The following is a 16,867-nucleotide window of genomic DNA, read 5'->3' on the forward strand; positions in this document are numbered from 1 at the left end:
GACGGCATAGTGTAATTAAATCTTCTGCCAAAATAGTGAAATGCAAAATCCTACCGACGCTTAATAGTGCGTTGGTTAAATCTAGCACAAAACCGACAGCTAGCAACGTCGTGGTCAGGGCCTAGGCAAGGAATACAGTAAGAGTGAAAGTCCTTATGAGGTATTTGCTTCCCACAAGAAATACAATTATTAACTTTCGGACATCGGTCTGGAGCAAGAAAAATTTTCCCCAACGGGGTACTTAGCTTTTAATGAAGACTTCGGATCTGAAATTCGAACACGAAAATCTCAGGAGTCGGCCGACCGGCACTTGCGAACTGCTTCTGCTTCGGGCACCGCGCGGCAAGAAAGACTGAAGAAAATGGCGTTGTCAGCATCTTTTATACCCCTGGCGCACTGACGTCAGGGAAGAGACGACAGCAACAGACGACTGACCTAGACTTTGGAACTTGGGACGACCGAGGGTAGCCTGCCAGCAGGATAACCCAAGTGTAATGACTGCAACAGTGAACCACGAAGAACATCTGTGAGATACCTATATAGAAATTTACAGTCCTCGAACACCCTATAAAACCTATCAGGCTTCTTGGGAGCAGGGGGCTGAGAATCAGGAGCCTTAGAAGCAGCAGAAAAGGCATCCAAGAAAGCAGCCAAAATAGGAGGAACAGAAGGCCTAGGAGAGTCCATTTGCAGGAACTCATAATAACTCTTCTGTACCTCTGAAACATAAGCATAATCCCATTTAAACTCCATCATTCTAGAGATTATGTCCTCAAAAGAAATTTCCTCAAAAGAGTGTTGGGATTAGTACATTCCTCTTCCTCAGCCCCATAGTCTAAAGGAGATGGAATCCGAGATGAGTAAGAAAGGGATTCCTCATACGAATCCACTTCCTCCTCAGAGGAATCCTGTTCCCTGGGTCTTTTAAGGTGAGTAAAGGACCAAGGGGGAACTGGAACAGAAACTCTATGAGGAGGTTTCAAAGCCATCAAAGCATTAAACAATCCCCAAATGGAATTCTGCCATTCACTCTGTGGGTCCTTAGATGGAGAGATATGCTTAGTCTTTTGCTTTTTCTTCAAGGGGACGTCCACCTTATAAAAAACTCAGAAGGCTCAGACCCTGCACGGCATTCAATAGTAGTAGTCAGGATTTCCTCTCTGACCAAAATCACAGCAACATCCCTAGGCCCCTCAGAAATAATCAGTCACGGTTCCAACAAACATCCGAAGCGGACGTTGCAAGGCCTCCAAGGATGTGAGTAAGGTTGAATCCACGACAGCCTTAAAAACAGTCTCAGAAGAATCCAACTGCGGAGCTGGGCAATCATGTTGGCTTTCACTAGCCTCAGAGATGTCTAGAGGAGGCTGCACAGCAGAGGAATCTGACCTAGATTTGTTGGCCTTCATGGATGGCTGTCCCTCTGAGCGGGAAGTATTTTCCATCATGTCTTTAGCTAAAAGTTTAAAACATCAGTTCTCCAAATACAAGCCAGACAATACAGTCAACTACAGTGTGTCTTAGAAACAAAGGCTCGACAAACTGAACAGACATATGGTCGTGGGAAGCACCAAGGCAAAATAACCACTGCTTGTGATGACCTTTACTTGGAATCCGTTTCTCACACTGATATTTACCTTTCTTGGATGACATGAAACCCACAAACAATACAAAAGATAAAGGTAAAAAAAAACCCAATGGTGCACTTATCTGAAACGGCTTAGTGAACAGCAACAGAACAGGCATTCAGACTGACAATCAAGAAATGGCGTTCAGAGTGGTGGCAAAGTTCAGAGGATGCCAAGTTCAGAGGATGCCAAGTCCAGACATCACATTTATACCCTACGCTATGCAAGGAGCATACGTGTGACATATGGCATACCTTAACGCAACCTAAAGGCTTTGGTATACTGGACGGCCATTGGGCTGCCCTTGACAAGGGATTTCTATTGTAATGAATATTGCAACAATTAAATGGAAGGACATTTGTGAATTGCCTTTGAGACTGCGGACACAGCTAAAGAATGTCATGAAGATGCCCTTGGCCAATTTTACATTAAATGTGGCTTTGGTAGACATGGTCCTTAGAGGACAATGCTGCTCTCCTGCTGGGTGCTGCACATCCTAATTTTTGCCATGATTTTCCTCCTGTTATACAGCCTATTGATGTTGGGATTCCCCAGGGTGGCTTGTTTTTGAGTCAGTTTTTTACTTCTTCCTGGCGAGTACAGCTGCCTCTATGCAGCTATTAACATGTTTATAGAGGGTTTTTGTGAACAGTTCAGGCAGTTCTCAGGGTTAATGGAGGCTTGACATTTTGCTGGGTAATCACTTACCAGTAGAAAGTTAGCCTTACAGTAGGTCCCGGAATATTCCAGCGTTACATGGGGTTCCAGGTTTCACTTTTACTTCAAAGGAAACCATTTTGTGGTCTGACCTAACCACAGAGGACATTACACTAGGTGTTTAGCACTGTCCCATATTAGTGTTGACCAGATCCAGTATGTTTGCTCCCTTTGTTGGTGTACTGAATCTGGTCCAGGGAGTTTATGTTTAAAAAATCCAGGAATCTCTGTGCCTGCATGTTTGGTGTCACTGGATTCCTAGTTAATAGTGAGGTAATTAAAGTCACCCATAAATATGGTATTGGGTTGGATGGTGAATGTTTACAATAAGTTTAAATACATGGTATGGGGTTTTCTAGCTCACAGAGGGGGATCTATAGCTTGCAAGGAAGTTGCATTGGATTTTGCCTATGGTGATTTAAACATGGGGAAGCTCAAGTGCATTGTCCTGTCTGACCAGCCTTTAGGTATATTTATTTTTGATGTAAAATCAAGACACCACCTTTAGCCCCTGCGTTTAGTAACTGGTCTATATGTGTGGTAGCCATTATAACCATGAACTGCTGGTGTGTTCTCCAAAGGTTTAAACCATACTGCAGTGACTGCACAGACATCAACATTCTTTAGGGTGACAAACTTCTAGGGAGTGCAATATTTTTATTTAGACTCCTAGCATTGAGCAGTAACACCTTTAGATTGTCCTGGTTTTGATTTGCTATGCCGGAAGTACTTTCAGTTTGGCATTGCCTACAAAAGGCACTATGAGAAAGACAACGTTTTAGCCAATATTCCACTTTTTCTGCACTCTTCTTTTGATGACTTCCTGGACTTCTGCAGTCCACCACCAGCTTTCCTTACATACCTTACTACCATACCTGGCTGTAATCCTCACACATGCAGCTGTGAGGCACTGCCATTACTTTCAACTCCACCCATTTGCTCATATTCCTACCATACGCAGACCGTCCTTCCTCCATACGCAGACAGTCTCAAAAAACTCCAGCTTTACTCCGTCGCATATCCCCTACTCAGAGGCGATCTCTGCCCAACATACAAAGCTATGTCAAAGGACATGCTACACTTAAAGAAACCCCAATCCCTCAGAGTTACACGCTCTAAGGACCTAAACCTTCTCACCACAATAAACAGGACACGCTGGAGGGATAGATTCCTGTCCCAGAGACTTCCCATACCCTGAACAAACTATCCATCTGTCAAGCAAAGCTCCTCATTGGCCCTCTAAGAAAAATCTTGACGACTGGATGGGAAATAGAGAATTCACCCCGGGGATCACTTCTGTGGCACTGCTTGACAGGGGCACAGGAAAATAACTTTCTTGGGTGGCGAAAGCCAGGGAACCTTTTTCGCTAGGCTTATATAGGCCCCAGGGACGATAGCCTAGTACCTACCTAAGGTACAAGAGCCATGAGTAATTCCAGGAACTGCTGTGCTCTCTCTCTCTCTCTCTCTCCAGTCAACTTCCAGGATTTCAGCTTGGTCTATGTTGATCTTAAAGCCTTCTCTGACCACTGCTTGCAGCCGATTGTGGCAACCAGTGGTTTATGCTGTGGGTCAACAGTTTTGCTGGGGATGACTTTGTAACTGCTGATTGATTCTATCCCAGTTCCCTTTAGGAGGAAGTCTACCAGAGTTGCATGGTGGCCACTCCTGTATGGGATCTTGTAACAGTCTCTTTTTCCGAACCATGTATTGGCTACTATTAAGCCATTTGCCAGACAGAAGTCTAGAATGGCCTCTCCTTTATTCCTGTTGCCCACACCCATGTGGACCCAGGCAGTCATCATACCTTGCTCTGTCTGCCCAGATATGTGCATACAAGTCATCCATTATCGTCTCCAATTCAAGTTGTCCTGTTTTATCTAGTAGGTCTTGCAACTGCTGTCTGAATGCACTCTTTTCTTCAATATCACAAGCCTGCTGTGCAGTGTAAGCTGAGATTATGAATAGTGCCCAAACATTATGCCGGAGTCTAATTGCTGTGAGTGTCATTAATTCCGATTACATCCCTCACTGCCTTCTGAAGCCTCTCGCTCACCACAATTTCAACAATATTTCTAGCTTGTATGTCGTTTTGTGGAGTGGAGGCAGGCATTTGACAACATTGGTGGGGCACTGGTGATCCAGAAGTAGGCAGAATGTGGGAGGCTGTCAATGTTGTTGGTGGGTCTTTATGCAGAGAGGGCATTTGACGGAGTGGGATGGGACTTTGTGAGTGGGGCAATGGAGGCATTTGAATTTCCTGAGAAAATTATGAGGTTGATTGGGAGGATGTGTGGGGGGGATCAGAGGCAGAGATTAAGGTGGGTGGGTTCCTCTCAGTTTCTGCTCGAGTGGGGGAGCCGGGTGGGGTTGTCCTCTTTCCCTTTTGTTGTTTGCACTGCTTGGAACCACTGGCAAAGAGGACGGGAAACTCAGAAATTCGGAGGTTTAGTTGGTGTGATAGTCGGGAAGGGCTGGCTCTGTTTGCGGATGATGTTTTGTGCCCGATAGGGCCAGAAAGGGACACTGCAGTGTTGTGGAATATTTTGAGACAGTTTCATATCTTTTCAGGATGCAGGATTGGGGAGGCTACTACAACGGTGATAGCAGTAGGTAGGTCCCACAAATTAATTGGTTCTGCAATGTCCACGTTTGTGGCAACATAATAGAATGGAGTACTTAGGGGTATAGATTGGGGGGCGATTCTGGTGTGGCATCTGGGGGATGTGTGGGAGGAGACTAGACAAAAAATGGTGCTGAGACTGAGAAAATGGAAGCTTTGTTGCGTGGATATGGATAGTGAGATGTGGGTGGTTGGAATGTTTTTTGTCCCATTGGTCTTGAGCACGGGTCAGGCATGCTTTTATTGACCACAGGAGAAGTTGTGTATGGTGGCTGGAAGGCTGGGGGACTTTGTTTGCGAGGGTGAATGGCAGTAGTCCAGTGGGGTGGGCTGGTTCTTCCTGTGGAACAGGACAGATTGGGATTGCCCGATTTGGGGGGTGTTTTGGAGCTACATAGTTGGGGCTCCTGTACATAGCACAAACTAAGTATTGTGGTTCAAGATGGTGGGTGATGGGGAGGGGCTGGGACTTTGGATGCAGGTCTTTAGGAAGAATGACAATGGTAATACAGAGTATTATAACAGTGGAGTAGCAGAGGGTGTTCTGGGAGATGAGCCAGCATGGAAGTGAAGAGTGGAGTTTCTACCGATGGGGATCGCTGTAGCTGGGGATGTGGACAGTAAGCTGGGGGGGGTCCGGGGCTTACTGGAGAGGACTAGTGAGGGAACCAAAGGTGTTGGGAGCGGATGGTTTTAGGGAAGAGGGATGATGGAATGGGAGGTAGCCGGGAATTTGTTTGGACTGCAGGCTGAAGATTACCTTCCTTGTCGGGGATTGGGTTTGAGTGTGGGCAAGGGGGGGGTCCTGGACACGAGAGTGACAGGTGGAGTTGAGAACAGGGGCTGCCACTGGGGAAGGAATAATTAGTGTAGCATACGGAATGTCACACAGTGTGGGAATCAGTCGGGGGAGGCTGGAGGGGAATGGGAGGAAAGACCGAGTAGGCGGTTCACAGGGAAACAGTGAGAAGAAAGACTGAGTAGGCGGTTCACAGGGAAACAGTGGGAAGATATATCTGTGTCTCTAGTATATGCAGCGGAATCTGGAGGATTTGGGATTTTTGCCTGGAGGTGTTTGTATGACGTTTCTGTACCGTGGGTAGACTCCGGAAGGTTTTTGCTTGGGTGGACGGTTGATGTTGGAGGTATGGCAGGGAGCGAAGAGGTAACTGGGGACGTGTTTCCTGGAGGTGCAGTCGGGTGGTGGACTTTAGGGATTCTCTGCGGGATGCACTGTCAGGGATGCTGGGGAAGTGGATTGGTGTGATAAGGGAAACTATTTTTCTGGGCAGTGGTGCAGAGCTGCAGTTGTCTGGACACGGTGGGACCTTACAGTGTCTGATTGTGGTAGTTGTCAGGGTGTAGTTGCTGGAGGATGGAGGTCAAGGTCTGGGCCAGCTGTCCTAGAGGTGGTGAATATAGTGACAGAGGTGTGGCAGCTGGAGTTGGGATCTTTGTAGGGGGTTGGGAGCAGGCTGCATGGTGGGTGTGAATTGTGGGGAAGTGCGTACAGGGGAGGAATGGGGTTTGAAGGGAAGAAGGACTTGAATAGGCTTTTGTGGTGTTTGACTGAAAGTGACTGGGTGGATTGTGAGTGATGTGTGGCATTTGCAATTGGGAGTGTGTCAAGTGAGGTTTGTGATATGGAGTGCTTGTGGCTGGGATTGTGTTGGTATGGACTGTTTCATTTGTAAGGAAATGTATGACTGCCTGTGTCGTCAAGAGAGAAAATCGGGGACAGGCATTGAATAGCTTGTGTGGTGTTGCTTGGGTTGTATGATGTATAGCAATGTACATGAAGTGTAATGTTTGTAAACATGAACTTGCTGATACAATTTGCTTGCTTTTGTATAGATGTGAATTTGCCTGTGTCACAAGTGATAATTCAATTAAGTTTCTAAATGGTAAAAAAAATTCTAGCTTGTCGTCCTCCTCCTGAATAGCAGACTGTGGATCTCAGGCCAAGTGGTTGCACTGTCCTTCCATCCGACTCCTTACAATTATGTCATCTACTTCATATACTAAAATATTTTGTGTGTGGAAGGGTTCCCCAAAGGAGACTTATCAGTCAGAAAAAGGAGCTGAAGAGCCATCTGCCACTCCACTAAAGCTTCAGCGATGTTTCTTCATAAGGCATCAAAAAATAAAGTATTACAGATTTTAGTCACTCTGGCTGCTTATACAGTTCCCTCTGAACAGGCCTAGCCTAAAAGCAGCGAGGAAGCCTGTGTGGGAGGGGATTGGAGCTTTGGGAAGCTGGCCAGTTGCTGTATTCTTGTCAGGAAACAACCCACAAGCTACTGCAGCAGTGAGAACAATGAACATCTGAAGTTTCCTGTTTCCAGGGCACTGAAGGCTTGAGATTCCAAAATAGTGTAAAAATAATTTTCACATTTAAGAAATGTTACTGCTGACACGGACTTCTTGTAAAGTTCCTTTTTAAATCACTAGTGGGATCATTCAAATGGTCTTGAGTTTAATTTAGTCTTAATTAATCAAAGATGCAACTAGTTTAGCATCAGCAAATCAAGATCAAGGTTTGGGACAGACAGGAAGAAGGTAAGAGGAAGGAGGACGTCCAGCAAAGAGGGGGAGGGATTGTGTGAAAGCAGATCTGCAACAGTCATGCACGAGTGTAGAAGGCGGCAGGAGTGTGGCACTGAGTCAAGAGAGTTGGTGACAGTTAACAAAATACCCCGACCTCATGTAGAAAATGGGAAAAAGGGGGCTGATGACGAAATCAAGATCAGTCACCTTCTTGAAGGATTCATGCAGGTTTGAAGAAATTTTAAAGATAAAACATAGTTGCGCAAGACCTACTTGCCTACAACAGCAAATGTTCAAATTCCTCAATGGCATTTTGGGTTATCTGCCAAAGTAAGACAGTATTATCCAGTTTTCAAAAGCTCAGACTCCCCTACCTCTGGTCTTCCTGTGACAGCTAATTGGCTGAGCATATCCTGGGAGAGAAGCCTTCAGCTGTCACAGGGAGTGAGTGTTCATGCTTTGTCGCATCCACAAAAGACAGGACAGTACCTAAAACCTGAATCATCTAGGAAGAGTAAATTCACAGCCAATCACAATACCATATTAAAAAAAAAAACAAATCCAACAACAGAAACAGGTTGAAACCTGCATCAACTACATACAATCACTATGTACAATCTGAGGGCTGGCAGATAGGTGGTGCCACTGAGGAATTTGAACATCAACTGTTATAGGTAAGTAGCACTTACACAACTGTACTGTGTTCAGTATTCCCATTCCCCCAGTGACATTACTGGCAGATTCCCTAAGCTTACCCTAGCTGAGAGGTGGAAGGATAAAGATCCAGGAGTCCCTGGAGAATGATCCTCACAAAGCCTGCCCTGGACCTCGAAAAGGAATCCATTTTTAGTGCTTTGTGAAGGTATGGACAGAGGACTTGTTTGCTGCCCCAGCAGAACGATTCTAGAGACCATCCCTTTCCTATATGCCATTGAAGGAGACAAGGCCCTAGTCAGGTCAGCCTTAACATTGCCTGGAAGAGATTTGCCAAGGTGGGTGTAACAGAAAATAAGAGCAGAGGAACATCATTGTGCAATAGTTTCCTTAGAGAGAGGTTGACATTTCTTAGCCTGTTTTGGAGATAAAAAGCTGCTCAGCATTCCTAAAGGATTTTGTTCTGTCACAGTGACGGTGTGCATCCAAGGTATGCAGAATTTTTTTCTCCCTTGTTCCTTGGGTCAGGATAGAACATTGGGACACTGACTGCTACATTCAAGGCAAACTTAGAAATAACTTTAGGCTTAAATTATGGATTAGTGCATAATGCAACGCTGTCCTTGTAAATAATCAGATAGGGTTAGCACAACATGAGAGCTTGCAGCTCAGAGACTTGCCTTGCAGATGTCATAACAATTAATAAAACAGTTTTCCAAGTTACAAACCATAAATCAGCCTGACAGACAAGTTCAAAAGGAGGCAAGGTCAATTTTTCAAAACAAAGTTGAGATCTCAGGAAGGAGGATTTTTTTTCAAGGTGTCAAACATGCAACACTCCTTTCATAAACTGTTAAGACCACAAAGAGACGAAACAAGGGGGGGTCCATGGGCAGACAAATTATGATGGCTACAAGATGCATGTTGATAGAAGCATAACAAACCATCTCCAAGTAGCACACACAAATCCAGAGGGATTGAAACCCTTTCGGGACCTCTGTTATCTGCTAGGCATGACATTAAAAAAAAACTCTTCTGCTTTGTAAACCTAAGATTTTCTAGTTGCAGGTTTTCTTGTCGCTTTAAATACCTGCTGTACATCCTCATGGAATTAGTGCCTAAACAGTATCAAAACAAAATCATCCAAGCTGTCTGTTGAATTGCTCTAAGCTAGGGTGCACCATTCATCCCAATGCTGTGCGAGCAGATACAGTCTGGGAGGAAGCCTGTGGCAATGCTGTGTGAGCGGATACAGTCTGGGAGGAAGCCTATGGTACTTGCCTTTGACACATTCCATTTTAAAAGCAAAAGGAACTTTGCCTGGGCCAAAGAGTAGTTACCACAATGATCGTTCTTAATTCTTTAAATCTTCTGAAGTACCTTGGAAATCACTGGAAAAAGTAGAAATGCATACAGGAACATTCAAGACCTTGGGAATGTCAATTTATCAGTCTTCCAGTCATGGCTGCAAGAATGTCATGAACAGATTTTTTTTCTGTTGTCTGTTTTAAAAGGAAGTGAAGAGATCTACTTGAGGTGATCCCCATATCACGATCACGTCCTGGAAAGCTTCAACATGGAGCTTCCACTCATGAAAGTCTGCCCAGGATCTGCTTAGTCTGTCTTCCACTGTGTTTTACTCTGAGGAAATGTATGAGGCTTGTGAAGTCAGAGAATGCTGCCTGCAGAGAATGCTGCCTGCAGAGAAAGTTCTCAGGACATCACGTCCAACCAGCAAAGAAGGCAACCCTTTACTTGTTCAGGTACCACATCACAGTAGTGTTGTCTATGACCATTAGGAGAAGACCCGGAGTCCAAAAGTGGTGAAGAACTTTTAATGCATGAATCACTGCCAACATCTATTTCATGTTTATATGTTTAAGTGTGTCCTGAGGTCCACAGAACCCTTGCATTTGAACTCCCATGAACACTGCTTCCCAAGCAAAATCTAGAGTCCAGCTAGACCGACTGGACTGGTGTCTGAAGAGAGAAAGGGAGTCCTGCATTCATAGACAGCTGATCCCTCCACCATTGCAGTTCCTGTTTCACAAATCCCAGTATCAGTACCTGGAAATCCAAGGGATAAAAAGGTGCTGGGTCCAACAATTTCAAGTGCCACTGAATTTTTCTCAAGCAGTCTCACTAGTTGTATCATTAGGATCACTGATGCCATAAGGCCTAGTATTTTAAGGAACTTTCTTGCCAACTTCACATCTAGGAGATGCAGAGACAGACATCCAAGAAAGTGCCCTGATAAGTCAGAACTTTGTCCTCTGGTAGGAAGGCCATCCTTTTACTTTAACACTCCAGGAAAGTAATTCACTGAAAAATGTGTGAAGGACTTTTGAAGGTTCAATTTGAAGCCCGGGTGGGAAAGGGGGGAATGCCTTAGGACCCCAAGCACCTAGATACAGAAACTTCAAAAATAATCAAGTTATTTAAATAAGGAAAAATGTGGATGCGTAGGGTTCTGCAATAGGCAAACACTGGGGTCAGACACTTTGAAACCCTCAAGGTGCAATAGGTAGCCCAAAGAGTAGTGCAGAAAACTGACAATGTAAGCCAGACACAGCAAATCTCAATTTTCCTGAAACTGGTAGCAATAAGAATATGACAATTGTCCTTGAGATCTAGAGTCACCATGAAACAGTGGTCTGAAAGCAACTCTAGCAACTACTGTAAGGTGAGCATTTTGAATTTCAGAACTTTTACAAAGTTGTTTAGAAAGGACAAATCTAGGACGAGTCTCTAGTAGTACTCATTTTTTTGGCACCAAAAAGATTCTGGAGAAAAATCCTTTGCCTTTGTGCATTGCAGGCACTTGATAGGACTCTGCTTCTACCATGGGATAAGAGCACTGGAGAAAACAGCTCTGTCTGACCTGGTGGGTGTGAGGGAATTCCCCCAGAAAGGGTGAGGATTTTCTATCCACTGTCAAGTGTACACTCTCCGAATTAATCCCGGAACCCATTTGTCTGAGACTACTTATGGCCAGGTGGCAGGGCGGAGAGAGAGCCTGTGAGCAGGTAGAAGAGAAGGAAGGGCAGGAGGGGGAGAGGTATACTCATTCCTTTGCAAGGGGTTGATTCTTTTTCAGAAAGGAACCCCTCTTGTTTGGTTTCGAAGAATTATCCTCCTGACATATACTTTTGGATACCTGACTTGTTTTCCTGAGATTTTTTGTTTACTCTGCCCCTTGAAGGATATCACTTGTTTGGAGAAAACTTGGACATCCTAGATAACCCATACATTCATTTGCCTCAATCATCCCACTGTTTCAGAATCAGTGTAAAAGGGCCAAAACACCAATTCAAAATTTAAAGTTACATTTAACGTTTGGCTTATAAATAAATCAGAGAAGTTCTTTTTCCATAATAAAGCAAACAGTCTTAATAGAAGAGAAACAGCAGCATTTCTTGAGACTGTATCTACAGACTCAAGCGCATCTTTCAAAGCATGTTTCAAAACCAGAGTCAAATTAGAAACAATTTCATTCGTACAAGACTGTTTCTCTGCAGGTAAGGATGTAGCAAAATCTTCCAAACTGTATGCATACTGTAAATTAAATTTCCACAAACAGCCTTCATAATTTAACATTCTAAAGGTTGGATTACAAGAAAGAAACATCCTTTTACCCTGATGATTAACCATTTTCCCTCTTTATCAAAGGGCATTGAATTAGGGATATACATCAGAACTGCGAAAGCCCATTTCAGAGAATACATAAACGTCGACATGTATTGTGCGAACCACAAGTACAGTGAACGTCCAAAACCGCGAAATAGGAAATGTCGAATTGTCATGGTTGGCCCATCTGCAGTATAACTCCATAAGGTAAGTGTGCAATAATTATGGACCTTAGGGTTAGGGTGGGGTTAAGGTAAGTGCATAGACAGGCAATGTATGTAAGGTTTAGTAAGGTTTAGTGTAGGGTTAGAAGTAGGGTTTTGGTGCTTTACTGTAGAGTTAGAAGTAGTGTTTCGGTTAGTGTATGTATGTGATTTATTTATTTTGTTTGGGTGCGTAGTATGTAGTGAGCGGTGGAGTTGGCCAACTATGCCAGTTGAGATTTTGAATTTCACGGTTTAGGGCTTTTGATGTATTTGCGGTTCGCGCTATATGTGTCGACATTTACATATTCACTGAAACTGGCTTTTGCTGTTATAATATAGACCCCTGAATTACACAAAGCTTTTATTTGAGCAGGCAGCTGCAGAGACCACAGCTGGGTCAGCAGTCAATTGAAAAAAAGAGAGACGCCTATCACAGCTGAGGCCACAAGACTTTTTCCAAGACTGGTAAAAGGGGGGGGGGGGCAGAATTAAGCATCTCATCCTCTACAAGATCACATGCCCTGCCTAGATCTGGTTTGCTCCCGACTTCTCCCAAGCAAAACCATCTCTAAATCTAGCAATCATCTGAGGTAAATTGAAAAGTTTGGACTCGAGCTCAGGTCCACATTCCGAAAAATCAAAGTGTCTGGATTCAGTGTCAACTAGGAAAATCATTGTCCTCAGATTGTTCATCATTCTCCAAAACAAAAAAAGTCTCTAGCCAACCTAGTACTAGAACCATGTATGGGAAACACAACCACCAGAATTAGCTGTCTGCAGAGCACTGTTAGCCAAGGAAATCACAACAGCCTTACAGCTATAATCTGATCAGATGCATTATGAATCTTCTGTTTTTCGCGTGGACTTCACTACTAGATAAAATATCTGGGGGTATTATGTCTGGCAAGGGGGGGGGTCCCTCAACCCAGTCTACTCCTTCACTTGTCTAGATCTCCCACACCTGTGCCAGGTACTGGAACAACCTCAGAGGATGTCAAACCTCCATTCCACACTGGCTAGCAAAGTTACGCTAGAGGGAGAAGGGGCAAAAGAGGTAAGTGGTCTGTGGGCCAAGTAGTGGCCCAGACAGAACCACTAACCATAGGCTAAAGCAAACTTTTATTTTGTTCTCTTTTTAGGTGCAACCAGATTTGACTGGGGGGGTAACCAGAGTTAGGATCCATCAAGTAAGGAGGGAGAGAACACCAGCCAGAATAATAAACTGACTACTGGATAAGTATCAGAATAAGTACTTAAACGTTTCTAATAAGCATGTCCCCACAAATCTAAACTCAGACATTTTTTTTGATAATTGGACAATATGTTTAAAAGTCTTTTACAACTGACAGAACAAAGAATTTCCAGTACCTAAAGTCCAAATAACACAGCAAACAATGTGCCAAGCCACTGTTAAAAATTTGCTCTACCTACTTTAACCACATTAAATTGCTATAAAATAATATTTGGTAGCAATTTACATTTTCTTGTCAGAGAGAGTAAAATCTCCACAGTACAGGCAAATAATATGTGGTAAAATCACAATCTGATGCTTAAACAAAACACAAAGCAGAGACAGTGTAAATAATGTAAAAATGCTGAACAAATCCACGTTCTGGAATATTTTCCTGTCAAAAAATGAAAATAAAGCACAGTAACACTAAAGAGACTGCAGGAGACAGTCCCTAGTATCCAACAGCTCACATACACACTACACTTCTGAGAGAAATACTGAGAAGTTTTCTGAGAAACAGTAAAAGCAAGCATTTATCAAAAGGCACAAGTCAAGTCAACACTACTACAAGCAGAAATTCCTACAGGGACTGCTGTAGACAAATAAAGCATTAAAATAAATATTTTTTAAATAAACATAACATTAAAAGGAGAATAATGAAATGAGAGGAAGGGGGTCCCCAAATGGGGCTTATCTGAGCAGTAAGCTGGAAAATTCAGCACTGGATCCAATGAAGAGTCAGAGGACGTTCTTCTCTGTATAGCAGAACAAGACTGACACACACTTCCTATGACAGATGAAGACTTCCCTCTCAGAATACACTCAGCCAATCTGAGCTTTTGAAAGCTGACCTGAACTGGGTTACCTATGCAGATAACTCAAAAATGCTACCGAGACACTGTAAATAATGAACATACATTTTCCAGACATGCACCTAACTTTCAGTTCAAGCAACCATCTACCTCACCATTTTGGCATTTTGATAAGCTTACGGATGACAAGTGATTTTACAATAACCAACAACCTCAAAGTTGCAATGTCCCATCGATATATATTTACTTATTTATTTCAGAAAAAAATCCCTACTCTTCATATATGTATACAAATGCAGGGAAGATGGTCCCTAATCTCATGGCATTCACCAGATCCCATTTACAGAGAAGAGTTTGCTTACAAGAAAATTTTACATGGATGAAACAGTAAAATGTTAACATTAATGCATTTTTGCTGAAAAATAATGCTGAACAACAAAAATCTCCTTTGCATATGAACATTTCATCTGAAATTAATGATTTTAGTGTGTCAAAACAGTTTTAAACCTAGGCATTCGAAAAGTGAACAAACCAAGAAAATACACCTTGCACAAGCCTACAGCATTCTTCAGAGAGTCAGAAAAACAGCAGAAATAAAGCTGCCAGAAACTTACCATGCACATCAATACTAAAGTTACAGCGCCTACACACAACGGTGTCCTTCAGGCCTGGCAGTGGCAAAATGGTGCCACACTCTGGACAGAAATCAGTTTCAGACTGGAAAAAGGAACGTTCCTTAGCCATTTTTGGCAATCTAGTGAAGAATGATCAAAAAGACACGTTATCATTTTCAAGTAATCTTTTTTACAGCTATCCCCAGAAGGATAACCTGCTGCAAAAACAACAACATAACAATAAAATAATACAATATGTATGTACACAAAAACACATTTACACACAGGCTTATATTTACAAATAGCATTAACAAACCGACAGACTGATAGATGAATAGTTGCAAAGTAATCAAAAGTGCATACACTACCCAAATGGTTCGGAGGTAAAGGGTATGAGAAAGATATGTATCTGATACAGTTTGTATACAAGTGTTTACTCACACTCGTGAGCACGTTGTCAGTACCCTCTAAACCTGTCAGTTTTTAAATTACTCATTAAAAAACATAGTTAAAGTTAACAAAATACCGACATAAATGCACAAAACATCAGATCACACCTAGATTACCCCATACTCAAAACTACAACTACTTTAACAGAAACGATAAACGCGAACATTTTCCACATTAGTGTAAAACAAACAAAAAAAAACAGCCAAGTTCACATACTGCACACCCAAAATACACGGATTCACTTGATAATCTCGAAATACTGAAATATCGAATTTCAGTATCTCGAGACCATGAAACCGAATCCACAAAACACAAACAAAACCGCGAAATTCAAAACACCTAACAAACCGCACACACTACACTATACATACACCACAACAACCACATCGCAACATAAACAAACAAAACTACATACATACACAACTCATACACACATAAGCAGGGGGGCAAGCCCCACCTCCGAGATCGCACAAACAGGAAATAAAAGCAAACTCACACGCACATTCTCCAGTTCCTCACAGACACAAACATATCAGCACACTCACATACACGAACTCCCACTCAAAACTTTTACAAAACATTACACCTAGATCAACACACAATCCCGGACATTACGTAGCGTAAGGTCATAACGGCGAATTCGAGATATTATTCGCCATTATGAACTTTCGCTATTGTAAACATTCGGCTTTATAGTCTCGAAATACTGAAATTCGACATTTCAGTATTTCGAGATTATAAAGCGCTCCCAAATACACATTTCCCCAAATAACACGTATCCCTCTATAAAATAAATGCATTGCTAACATGAAAAATTAAAAGAATAAAAATGTACTAAACTAGTCAATTACAAAAAAGCAGCTGGCAACCAGATCAGAGTTTAAATACTTAAACCAACCTAAATGTAAAATGTTGCTAAATTATACAATTAATACATTCTACTATAACCCTCAATATACCACTAGATTAAAAGGTGTCTCAGAACTAGAACAGCAAACCAAGAAACACCCCATTCATAAAAAAACAATAGATAACTAAAGCAATTAGCACAGCACACTGAAACCAACGGCAAACAGTAACTGTAAACTGATAAACGAACGGAAGTGGAGGTTCGGTTTGTATAAGAAAAAGTACAACACTCAGTTCACAGTTTTGTTCTTTGCCAACCCTGATATTTGCTCCTTAAACCTACAGTGCATGGTATTTCACTTGTTATACACAGAACTCATATGTATTCCACGTGTGTAATTAAACATATAAATGAGTGTAATATAAACATCTGCATGAGGAACACGGGCATATATATCATCGTGCCTTTTCCCAAATCCAGATATTTAGTGTCACATAACCAAGGCCAGACTTAAACACAGGCCAACTTGGCGAGCATCTAGGGCACCGTGCTTGGAGAAGTGCTTTTTCAACAATTTTATATTTGATTTTAGAGCAATGAAATATGTTGTTTGCTCTAAAAAAATAAAGCATAGATCCATGTTAAATAAATGCACCCACAGCCTGATGGGTGCTCCGCTTCACTTAACCATTCACGTCAAGTAACGTCACTTGAGACATGAGTGCTGCAATGGCACGGAGCAGAGACCTGTCAGTGTTCAAATGGCAGGCGCAATGCAGTGGTGCTCACAGGACTAAGGGTCTGCATCAATATGATGCATTTCTTTAATGAAGTCTAAACATATAATGTGCTTTTACTGACCGATCACTTCAGGGGCATTCTGCAGAATTCTGAACAGCTGAAAGGAA

At 42.6% G+C, this 16,867-nt stretch overlaps 1 protein-coding gene across 10 annotated transcripts in view; it reads right to left on the bottom strand.

Moving 5' to 3' along the window:
* POLR1H (RNA polymerase I subunit H) overlaps positions 1-16,520 on the bottom strand; it is a 344,054-nt gene extending 327,534 nt beyond the window's left edge. Inside the window, exons 1-2 of one of the 10 annotated variants that reach the window (XM_044072102.1) lie at positions 16,424-16,520; positions 14,660-14,799 (exon numbers count right to left, since the gene is read on the bottom strand). In XM_044072102.1, the coding sequence (XP_043928037.1) occupies positions 14,660-14,789 (130 nt within the window). In that variant the 5' untranslated portion in view covers positions 14,790-14,799; positions 16,424-16,520. The other 9 variants (XM_044072103.1, XM_044072104.1, XM_044072097.1 and 6 more) reach the window with 9 other exon arrangements.
* Between the last annotated feature and the right edge of the window lie 347 nt (positions 16,521-16,867).

The sequence above is a fragment of the Protopterus annectens genome, chromosome 5.part0 (genome assembly GCF_019279795.1).
Source record: "Protopterus annectens isolate FY-2018-M chromosome 5.part0, PAN1.0, whole genome shotgun sequence".
NCBI classification, from domain to species: Eukaryota; Metazoa; Chordata; order Ceratodontiformes; family Protopteridae; genus Protopterus; species Protopterus annectens.